General features: G+C 36.5%; 1 protein-coding gene across 1 annotated transcript in view; it reads right to left on the reverse strand.

The window, feature by feature from the left end:
* The window catches only part of wwc1 (WW and C2 domain containing 1), a 42,952-nt gene extending 34,854 nt beyond the window's left edge, over window positions 1-8,098 (reverse strand). Inside the window, exon 1 of the mRNA XM_026938978.3 lies at window positions 7,080-8,098. Within this exon, the coding sequence (XP_026794779.3) occupies window positions 7,080-7,198 (119 nt within the window). The 5' untranslated portion in view covers window positions 7,199-8,098. The remainder of the gene's footprint in view (window positions 1-7,079) is intronic.
* Window positions 8,099-12,153: the final 4,055 nt, after the last annotated feature.

Consider the following 12,153-nt stretch of genomic DNA (forward strand, 5'->3'; position numbering starts at 1 on the left):
TGTTCCTCCCCGACACGGGGAAAAAAAAAAAAAAAAAAAACATTGCAGAAAAGTGGAAACAATTTCTACACATAAAATCTTAATAAATTGATCTAAGCATATGTGAAGTAAGGTTTACACAACCCGAGGATTAGCTAGCTGATTATTCACGATTATTCTCATAGAAAATGTAAATAAATTCAACTTTTCTTTTTTTTTTTTTTTTTTAAATATTTTTTAAATTTGAGTAAAATTTACTTGAGTTGAATGAACTACAGAATCTCCAGACTGTAAAAACTACACATCTTTTAAAAAGTTATCATTAATTCAGCATAATGTCTGAACTGGGAAATTCAAACATGACTACTTATGCGCTCACACACACACACACACACACACACACAAAACAAGAAATATTGCAAACAACCCAACCACAAAGCTCAAAATGAACTGAAATTAAAGTTCTGTGAGAGTATATGCAAATTAAGCTCAAAAGCCACGCCCCCACTTTAGCAAGCAAATGGTTCAAGTAAACATTACGCCTTTTTTTCTAGATTTGTGAGCACTTGCAAAATAAGATTAACTTGAAACCAGTAAAGTAAGTAAACTATAAACGCTTTGTGTTTTAGCCGCATATTTACGTGAATTAATTTAGCACAGAATTAAACGCGACTCCGCCGACATCGACCTTCAGAAGTTGACCAGGAATTCAAAAGGAAACAAAACTGTACTGAAAAAAAAAAAAATGCATCGTATCGTAACACGATGTATCGTATCGGATTTTGTATGAATATCGTTATCAGTGTGAAAAACACGCAGCTTACAGAGAGCAACCGCAAATTGTAAAAACTCCTCTGTAGCGAAAAAGCGCTGACACTGGAGACTCCTTCCGTAAATGTTACAAAAAAATCTCTTAACAGAAAATGTCAAAAAAAAAAAAAAAAATCGTTATACGTTTTTCTAAATTAAATAAAAGTTAAATAAAAGGTTTTTTTTAAATCCATTTATTATTAGCTTTAGGTTACGTGAAGCGTCCGTTATACAAGTCCACGTGAATGAGCGGTTGCTATAGCAACAATACAGAGCGTCTGCTTTTCATGTTACATTCGTCTGACGTGAGAATTCATCCCAATCTTTTTTTTTTTTTAATTTCACCATATCTACTCAAAAATATCTTCAAACGTCCACCACGCAGATTTCAGATCCCATATTTTCCACAGCGATCTTTAATTGTTCGCTTCGGTGCGGAGGAAAAGTGGGTTAACCGCAGCAGTGCTCGCTGTCTAATAACTTGAGCGTGTACAGAGTCAGCCTCCATGGTGCTGTGTGTGTGTGTGTGTGTGTGTTTTTTCCAACCGCAGGAGAGAACATCGTCAAATGGGACCTCATTATCAAGCAACGGAGCTGTGAATATTCTCGTTTATCTAAAAATCTACTCCGAAGTGAACGCTGCAGATCCTTCAGAAAGATTCCCTGTAATTACGTTACGTAAACAACTCGACCAGAATCTCGCTCGTTAATCGACGAAATGAAGAAAACTGTGTGTATAATTACAGCAATCTAAAAAAAATGGCTTTCTAATTTACTTCCTATCTCCATGTTGACTAATTCCAAAATAATCTGTCCAAGCTGATTAGCGCCAAGCCCAGGATCGGAGCGCATGTCCTGGCGTAGAGTAACACGCTAATAAATAACCGTTGCTCGACTTTGGCAAGCCACTGATTAACACGTCTCTGCCTTCATGCAAACTCAGAACCTTCTAATGTTTAAGCAGGTTTTTGTATTTTTCTGGACACAGCAGTACATATCAGATTATTCATTTAAATGCTTGTTTACATGAGAAAGACACAATCAGATTTTTTCGAGTGCTTGGTGACGAGATCAGTGCGTCAGTGCTTCGGGTGCGATTCTACGGGACGCGTTACAGACGTCGGACACCGAAAAGCCTTTTTTTCCTTCTTCTTCTGATGATGATATCCGTAATTGTTCAAAGCAGATCTGTTTACATATGCTAGAGCGCCGGTTATATTGTTATGGCACCATTTTGAAACAGAAAAGCCTGGATTGAAGTTAGAATTCGTGGCATCATGGCTGTGGCACTGATCCGATACCCAGGAGATCAGCTATTGAGCTGATAATATAAAGAAAAAAAAAAAAAGGTGGCTCTGATATTGGAGAAAAAAAAAAAGAAGGCAATCAGTCTGATCCTGTGACAAATGGAAAAGATTGGAACAGATTGATTGATTGATTGATTGGAAAAGCAGTCCAATCGAGTTCAGTTATAGGAAAGTAATGCACGCTGGGGTGGTGTGATTCGGCGCAACACGCGGTGGAGTGCCGCTACGCCCCTTAAGTGGATGATTTTCATACAACCGCATGATCTGGAGAGTGTTATTCTGCTTCTACCACAGCGATTTGCTAAAGATTAGAGTGTTTAATTTATTAACGAAGGACACGTCACGCATTTTAACGGTTTATAGTTAGATTTAATGCTGAGTGACGTCCGAGAGACAAGTTAGTTCCTGTTCTCGGTTACGTTACAGCAGCGAGAAACAGCCGTTCCCTCACTAGGCTCTCTTTCTCTGTCATTTTACAGAGAAACTGGAAAGCGAAAACTCCTCTGTCCTGAAGACGTTCATGAGCTGATAAACTTTGCAAAGCACCACGACTGTTCCAAAGCACTGACACTGGAGACTCCTTCCATAAATATAAATAAATGTCTTCTAACAAAAAAAAGTCACCACATCAGCGATTATAAGCATTACTTAGTTAAACAACACGTTTTTTTAAATCTGTTTATTATTAGTCTTAGATTATGTGGCGCTTCCTGTCCCTGTGTACGAGCTGTTACTATAGAAACGGTAACGATAATGTGTTAGAATGAGCGCGTTAATATTAACGTATCGCTCACGTTAAAGCCGGAACTACTGTCCGAGCCGTGCTGTTAAACAGAAATAATGCACACCTTCTGACCAATCAGATTGGAGAACTGAACTGCTCTATGGTATATGTTTATGTTTTCTTTAAAAATATTAAGCTTTCAGTTTTCTTTTTTTTTTTTTTTATAAACACTCCACAGTTTAAAAAAAATCCCCTACATAGTAAATAAACTGTAATAAACATATTAAAGTATAAATATAATCAAATCAACCCTAACGTCTCTTTACAGGTAAACATTTCCAGTTTCAAAAACATATTTCTTTTCCAAATCCAATTCTGATCTTGTTACAGGATCCGATGTTCGATATGAAATCGGATCCACCATTTTTTATTTTTTTATTTTTTTTTTTTGCTTGTATTTTTTTTTTAAGTAAATTCTTCCAAAAAATATTTTTAAAAAATATAATTTCAAAGCCATTTAAAAAATATCGGATGGGTATCGGATATCGGCTGATACTCGAGGCATCGTGCCATCTCTACAGCCATGCAAAAAAAAAAATATATATATACTAGGTTCTGTAAATCGGGCCACAGACCCAACCAGAACCAGTTTATTCGGATATTTACAGACCTCTACATGCACTCTAAGCTGCAATTTACACCTTTTTGGGTTTTTTTATCTGCTCGCAGAGCCGTGTGGTGAACTTTGACCTTGCCGTGCACTCAGTGGCATGCAGTGAAAGGGATGGTTTTTGTTTTTTGGGGGGAGAGCCGGGCCCTTTTTTTTTTTTTCCCTTTTCCCCTTTGCATGCCTCTATGCGCAATGCTCATGCAGTACTTTCAGGAATGTGTCCTAGGTGCTTGTTTACAAATTTTTTCGCCGTCTTGGTTTCCCAGCTACAGCCAAACCTGTTGCACCACACACAAAGGGAGAAAAATATGTGGTCGGACCGCTATCGTGTTCCAACGCTCGACTCGGTGTGAGCCGGGAGGGAAAATCAGCACAACAACAACAATTAAAAAAAAATAAAAAAATACAGTAATCAAAAGAGAAGAGAAAATAAGAAAATCAATGCATGGATGGTGAAACGTTCAAAAAGCTACTTTTATATGCACGAGTCAGTGAAGCTTGAACATTCTCTAATAATCTTATGCATTCCTGCAAAGATTTTAGGACAAAGTCCAAATAGGACCGGAAAAAAAAAATACCACAGAATGGTTACTGTTTAGCTTAAATGTCAGGTCGAGATAAATTCTTTGCAGCAGAAAAAATATTAATGAATTCACTTACAAAGTAACAAAATAGAGCTTTAAAAAAAAAACTCCTAAAATGAAGAGCTTGAAAAAAAAAAAAAAAAAAAAATCAGATTACACTATTCAAAAGTTTACATTAAACTAAGGCTGAGCGATATTACAATATAATATCGATATCACGATAAATTAAGTCACGATACACCTACCCGAGAAATCATGATCATTATTTAAACAGCAATTTTTCCGATAATATTTTCATTCTTTAAAACTCCTTTTTTTCGTTCACATTAAATAAAAGTATCATCAAACTATCATTTTTAAAGTTTTATTTTTAAATGCAGTGCTCATGATTACTGTCTGTTATTTGGATTCTTTCTTCCTCACACAGAAACATCATGATCTGTGAAAGAAAATAATTAAAAATATAAAAAACTGTCGATCTTAAGATGATAACGTAAGACAAATACGCTGTTATTCGGTTTGGAAAGTATCGAAAAACACAGCCTACGTAACATAACATAACATAACATAACAACGGAAGCGCAACAATCTGACGATTTGGATCAATATATCTTTGAAATGAATCGAAGCAACAATCATAAATCTGGTGTGTAAAAAATTATCGTATTTGTAAGCTGATGTGTACACAAGTTAACAGGCTAGCAAGGCGATTTAGTCGTAACGCTGATATTTTTAAAATAGTTCTTCTCTACGTCGTCATCATTCATGAGTTAACGCTAGGCCTACAGCAGATTCTGAACAAAGTCGGTCACGTATCAGATACTAAATCGAATCGTATCGGATTCAGTAGTAACGTCAAATATCGAATCATCGGCTTATGAATTGTATCGTATCAGATTCAGTAGTATCGTTAAATACGGAATCGTTGGCTTATGACTCGTAATCCTGTCAGATTCAGTAGTATTTTCAAATATCGTATCACTGGCTAACAAATTGAACTTGTATCGTATCAGATTCAGTAGTATCGTTAAATACTGAATCGTTGGCTTATGACTCGTAACCACAGCAAATTCAGTAGTATCGTCAAATATCGAATCACTGGCTTACGAAGTGAAATTGTATCAGATTCAGTAGTATTGTTAAGTATCAAATCACTGGCTTCTGAATTGTATTGCATCAGATTCAGTAGTATCGTCAAATATCGAATCATCGGCTTATGAAACGAAATCGCATTGTATCGTATCATAACGTGAAAGATTCTGTCGTAACAGTTCCATCAACTATTAAACTGTCGTCCTAAGAATTTAACTTGTGTCACATATTGAACAGATTCTCTGGGATTCTCAAACATCGAATCGCTGCCTTATGAATAAAAATTACATCATATCATCGCAGATTCAGTATCATCATCAACATACAGAATCGCTGCCTTAACAATCGAGATTGTATCGTATGCGTAGATTCTACTGAATCTGATCTCAAGTATTTGGATTTTAAATCAAAATTGTATCGTATCTTAATGTAGCAGATTCAGTGGCATCGTCAAATAACGAATTATTGGCTTATGAATTGAAATTGTATCGTATCGTATTATAAAGTAGAACATTCAGTACTATCGTCATCGTCAAATATCGAACTGCTGCCTTAAGAATTGAATCTGTATGATAGAGCTGATTCTCTAATGTCGTCAAATATCGAATAGCTGCATTATGAGTCTAAAATGTATTGTAGCAGATTCAGTAGTATCGTCAAATGTTGAACAGGTGGATTATGAAACTAAATCATTGCACAGCACATTCAGCAGTATCGTCAAATATCAAATAGCTGCATTATGAATCAAATTGTATCATATCAGATTCAGTAGTATCGCCAAATATTGAATAGTTGGCTTATGAATGGTAATCATAGCAGTTCCAGTTGTATGACTCGAAATGGCTTATGACTCGAAATCTTTTCGTATCAGATTCAGTACTATCAAATATCAAATCATTGGCTTATGAATCGTAATCACAGCAGATTCAGTAGTATCGTCAAATATCGAATCGTTCGCTTACAAATCGAAATTGTATTGTAGCAGATTCAGTAGTATCGTTAAATACTGAATAGCTTGATTATTATTTGTAATCGTATCAGATTCAGTAGTGTCGTTAAATATCAAATCGCTGGCTTACAAATCGTAATTCTACCAGATTCAGTAGTATTGTCAAACATCAAATAGTTGGCTTATGAATTGTAATCACATCAGATTCAGTAGTATTCTCAAATACCGAATAGTTGGCTTATGAACTATAATTGTATCAGATTCAGTAGTATCGTCAAATATTGAATCACTACCTTATGAAGTGAAATTGTATTGTAGCAGATTCAGTAGTATCGTTAAATACTGAATAGCTTGATTATGATTCGTAATTGTATCAGATTCAGTAGTATCGTTAAGTATCGAATCACTGGCTTATGAACTGTATCAGATTCAGTAGTATCATTAAATACGGAATCGTTGGCTTATGACTCGTAATCCTATCGGATTCAGTAGTATTGCCAAATATCGTATCACTGGCTAACGAATTGAACGTGTATCGTATCAGATTCAGTAGTATCGTTAAATACTGAATCGTTAGCTTATGAATCGTAATCACAGCAAGTTCAGTAGTATCGTCAAATATCGAATCACTGGCTTACGAACTGAAATTATAACGTAGCAGATTCAGTAGTATCGTTAAGTATCGAATCACTGGCTTATGAATTGTATCAGATTCAGTAGTATCGTGAAGTATCGAATCACTGGCTTATGAATTGTATCGTATCAGATTCAGTAGTATCGTTAAATACTGAATCGTTAGCTTATGAATCGTAATCACAGCAAGTTCAGTAGTATCGTCAAATATCGAATCACTGGCTTACGAACTGAAATTGTATCAGATTCAGTAGTATCGTTAAATACTGAATCGTTGGCTTATGACTCGTATGGTCTGGTGAGGAAAACTGAGGTCTGGAGCAGGACATACCTGTCCCTGGGGTCGATCCAGCTGGTGGTCTGGTTGATGTGGTCAATGTAGTAGACCTTCCCGTCAAAATCTCGGGCTTCTTCCCAACCCTCTGGCAACGGTAACTCCTTCCTCGGCATGACCAACTAGTCTCCATGTAATATATCTTCTAAAACGATCAGAACCATGGGGGTTGTTTTCGGGGTGTCGTGGCTCCACATCCGACGCCCAAAGTGCCATTAAAAACCCTCAAGCACCGCGACGTGTCCCGGATTTTCCCGACTTTTCATCACGACGTCTTCTTCTTCTTCTTCTTGTTATTATTATTATTTATTATTATTTATTATTAGTAGTATTCCTGATAGTTTATTTTCTTTCACAGGCGACCCGGAGCATCTCTGAAGAACACAGGAACACTTCTCCACTGCATTTCATTACTCAAAATGTCGTAAAATTTCTGCTGTATCACACACACAGTCGTGCGTTAGTAGTTTTAAATGTTATTATTATTCTTATTAGCACCAAAGCAGATAAAAATCTTTCTAAATACACGCGCGTGAGTCTCTAAAAACTTAGCTGGTTAGCTAGACAACTTAAAAAAGTAACATTATACCGTCCATGGAAACTCAACTAAACAACAGACACTGTGAATTAAAGAGTTAAAATATTTTTTAGATGGATGTTAATACAGAATTTAGGCCGCGTGCATGAAGAATCTTCATATTTGTTTTTTCTGTCTTTTTTTTTTTTTTGGCTCAATTTCTACCCTCCATGTTTAGCTAGTTAGCTTAGTTAGCTGTGTAGCTCGAAAAACAGTTAACCAGCGAGTACATTCCAGGTTTGTCGGTGTGTTCTTTAGAATTAAAATCCACCACGTTTGCTAAATGAGTCTTCTCCAGGAAAAAAGTTGCGTATTTTGTCCAATGTTTTGTGTTTTTTATTATATTTTTTTGTCCCTCCGGCTTTAAAGCGGTTGCGGTTCTCCTTCAGTAACCGACTACAGCTCGGTCGCTATGCTGCGGTTAGATGAGTGACGTCACGCAGGTAATGACCGTAATTCCCCAAATAGCAGCGCCACGCATTCCTCTCTCTCTCTCTCTCTCTCTCTCTCTCTCTCTCTCTCTCTCTCTCTCTCTCTCTCTCTCTCTCTCTCTCTCTCTCTCTCTCTCTCTCTCTCAGTCTCACACACACACACAAACACACGCACCCCAAAATACAGCACCTGTCGACATTTTAACCTTTCTGACAACAATTCCAGTTTATTCCATAAAGTTTTATTCTTATTTAATAACCGTAATTCTCCAAAAATTCTCTCACTCAGTCTCACAAACACACACACACAGAGAGAGAGAGAGAGAGAGAGAGAGAGAGAGAGAGAGAGAGAGAGAATCTGTCAAAGTTTTAACTTTTCTAACAATTCCTGTTTGTTCCTTATTTAATGACCGTAATTCCCCAAATAGCAGCTCCATCCAGCTCTCTCTCTCTCTCTCTCTCTCTCTCTCTCTCTCTCTCACACACACACACACACACCAATATGCAATACCTGTCGACATTTTAACCTTTCTAACAACATTTCCTTTCTCACTCTGTAAACTTTATTCTTATTTAAGGATCTTGAATTTGTTTTTAAAACTGTCTGAATGAGAAAATTAGTGACCTTGGGCTAAAAATGAATTCAAAAACTCACCGATCTGGGTCAGTTACACTATGCAGGGGGTAAACATTTATTCTTTTTAAACTGTAGATTTCCATATTTACACATGTACAGACTCATGAACCCAGAGCTACAACCACGGCTCAACAACTACAGTTCTTCAGCCTCGTTTTTATTTTTATTTTGATTAGTGTGTGTATAAGGAAACTCCAGGGTTCCCGGTTCGATCCAGCTTAAGAGTTCCTAAAGTTCAGTTTAAGAGCATTTTGAGAAAAATGTACAATTAAATGGTACTTTTCATGGTACAAGTGCTTGTGTCTTGTGCGGTATCTTCAAGAGCATATTATTTAGAGTACTTGCAGGAAGTAGCTTACGTTTAAGATACAGAATTATACTTTAAGGACCACTTCTGTGCCTGTAATGGTACACTTGTAATTTTTTGTGCCTCCAAAATGTCCCTACACTGTATCTTTTTCTGTCAGTGGAGCATTTTTATCTGAATGACTAATGTCTAATGTCTAATCTAGTAGCTTTTCTGGATAATATTGTCTACATTGAGAACATTACGGAACTGGCATCAGTCCTTCTCTTTTCGTACACTATTTGAACCTGATAAACAATCAAGAACATGTTCTCCTGTACTTTTCTGACTTTTCTGAGTGATCATTGTTCAGAAGTAAGTATCACATTAAGCGTATAAAGGAGTGTTGTAAAGTGAGGGAAAGTGGGCGTGATTCCACGTAGACAGCAGACCCCTGGAGAACCACCGGGGAACCCGGTTTGTTTCCAGAGAGAGGATGGAGGTGGAGGGCTGTGTGTATTATTCCTACACATCCACATGATCATCATAGCTCAGTCTAAAAAAAAAAAAAATCACACCTCACAACATTACAATGAAGTCAGGTGAACTGACATATAGAAGGTTGGAGCGTGTTTAAATTCATGTCATACTGTTGCCACAACACTACTTAACAAGCAGCCGATGACTTAATCGGTTTGAGGTTGCTAAGGAAGGTGTGGTATTTCTCTTTCTGTACACAGGGAAAGTAAAAACATATGACATGAGTGTCATGATCTCTGTAATAGCCTCTATTCATCTATTTATCCTCAATAGACTCATCGTGTTGTCATGTCACGCTTTCTGACTTCCTGTTTCAGAAGGAAATACGTCAATACGTCGTACGGAAACAAATCGCCGCCAAGACGCCGTTTCATGGAGACTTTACATGCAGAAGCGACAACGTTGTTCATGTCAAACATTCAAACATTCATCTGATTTTTTTTGGATAATAAATAAAATGTCTTCATATTTTTGTCTACAGAATTGTCTGAAACTTTTAATTATCTGAAACTTGGCTTAAGCTCCGCCCACATCACAATCACGTCACAATCATACAGATTCAAAGAATTGCTATAGAATGCCATTGAAATGTTGTTTTTTTTTATTAATTATAAAACTACTCTATTCATCTATATATCTTCATTTATTTAGCTTTTAGTAAACACTACAATGCAGTAAACCCACTCAATCAGCAGTTTTTCTCATGTGCAGTAGCTTTCCAACACTTCCTGGTGTGCATTTTTCACATTCATAAACTTCTTGAATCTATTCTTTGAATCTGTTGGGGTTTTTTTTGTTTTTTTTTTTGCTCTCTAAACCTGTACATCTGCACACTTTGCACATTCGCACACTTCAAGGGAAATTTGACGGATATCACGTGTCTTTCGGGTGTTTTCAGAGGTCGTGAAGCAGGTAGCATTGGTGTCTCACAACTCCAGGGTTACTGGTTCAAACCTGAGCTCCGGCTACTGTCTGAGTTTTAAAAAAATATATACACGTATCAATATTTACAGTGACGTGTTTCGTGTCAAGTTCACACGCTCTACTGAACTGTCTATATCACTGTACTGAAATAAGATATGAAAATATTTACCTGGCTTCATCTAGGGTACTACTGTGAATCTGACACACCATTTAGTCCTGTCCGTTACAAAAAAATTGCATCATTTCACGTGTTGGTGTGCTTTTCACACGTGATATCTTAAGAATAATATGTGATCACGTGAAACAACATGTATGTATGTATGTATGTATGTAATGCCGTGAAATTACACACATGAACTCAAGTAAGCACGTGACATCACATGAAAGATATGCGGCATGTCTAAAAATCACATCATTTCACTCGTTCGGAAGTTTTCGCACGTGACATCATGTGAATAATATGCGATCACGTGGGGGGAAAACATGCCAAGATGCATTTCAGGAGGTTATGCCATGAAATTGTATACATGAACTCAAGTAAGCACGTGACATCACATGAAAGATATGCGGCATGTCTAAAAATCACATCATTTCACTCGTTCGGAAGTTTTCGCAAGTGACATCACGTGAATAATATGCGATCACGTGGGGGGAAAACATGCCAAGATGTATTTCAGGATGTTATGCCATGAAATTGTATACATGAACTCAAGTAAGCACGTGACACAATGTAAATAATATGTAAAGTGTCTGAAAATCATATAATTTCACGTGATTATGTTTTCCACACGTGACATCACGTGAATATGTGAATATGTGAAGTGTCTAAAAATATCACATGCATTTTGTGTGTTCATGTGTTTTTTACACATGATACGTGAATAATATGTGAGATGTCTAAAAATCACATCATTTCACCTGTTCACGTGTTTTTGCATGTCGCATCATGTGACTATGTGAAGTGTCTAAAAAACTCACATCCCTTTCATGTGTTTGTATGTTTTTCACACGTGACTTCACATATTCGTGTTCAGGTTTTTTTACGTGTGACATTATGTGAATATGTGAAGTGTCTAAAAAAATCACATACATTTTTACATGTTAATGTGTTTTTCACATGTGCTATCATGTGACTAGTCCGTGAAGTGTCTAAAAAATAACATACCTTTCGCGTGTTTGTAAGTTTTTCGCACGTGACATCATGTGCATATCTGAAATGTCTAAAAAAAACACCTACATTTTACATGTTCATGTGTTTTTTTTTCCACATGTGCCATCATATGACTTTGTAAAGTGTCTAAAAATCGCATCATTTCACCTGTTCATGTGTTTTCACACGTGACATCATGTAACTAATATGTGAAGTGTCTAAAAACTCACATACCTTTCACGTGTTTATGTGTTTTTCACACGTGACATCATATGAATAATAGGTAAAGTGTCTAGAAATCACGTAATTTCACGTGTTCATGTTTTTTTCACAAGTGACATCATTTGAATATGTGAAAAATTCACATCATTTCACGTGTTCATGTGGTTTTTTCCACACGTGACATCACGTAACTAATATGTGAGGTGTCTAAAAAAAAATCACATACCTTTCACATATTTGTATGTTTTTCACACGTGACATCATGTGAATAATATGTGAGGTGTCTAAAAATCACATCATTTCA

Source organism: Pangasianodon hypophthalmus, chromosome 15, assembly GCF_027358585.1.
Source record: "Pangasianodon hypophthalmus isolate fPanHyp1 chromosome 15, fPanHyp1.pri, whole genome shotgun sequence".
NCBI classification, from domain to species: Eukaryota; Metazoa; Chordata; class Actinopteri; order Siluriformes; family Pangasiidae; genus Pangasianodon; species Pangasianodon hypophthalmus.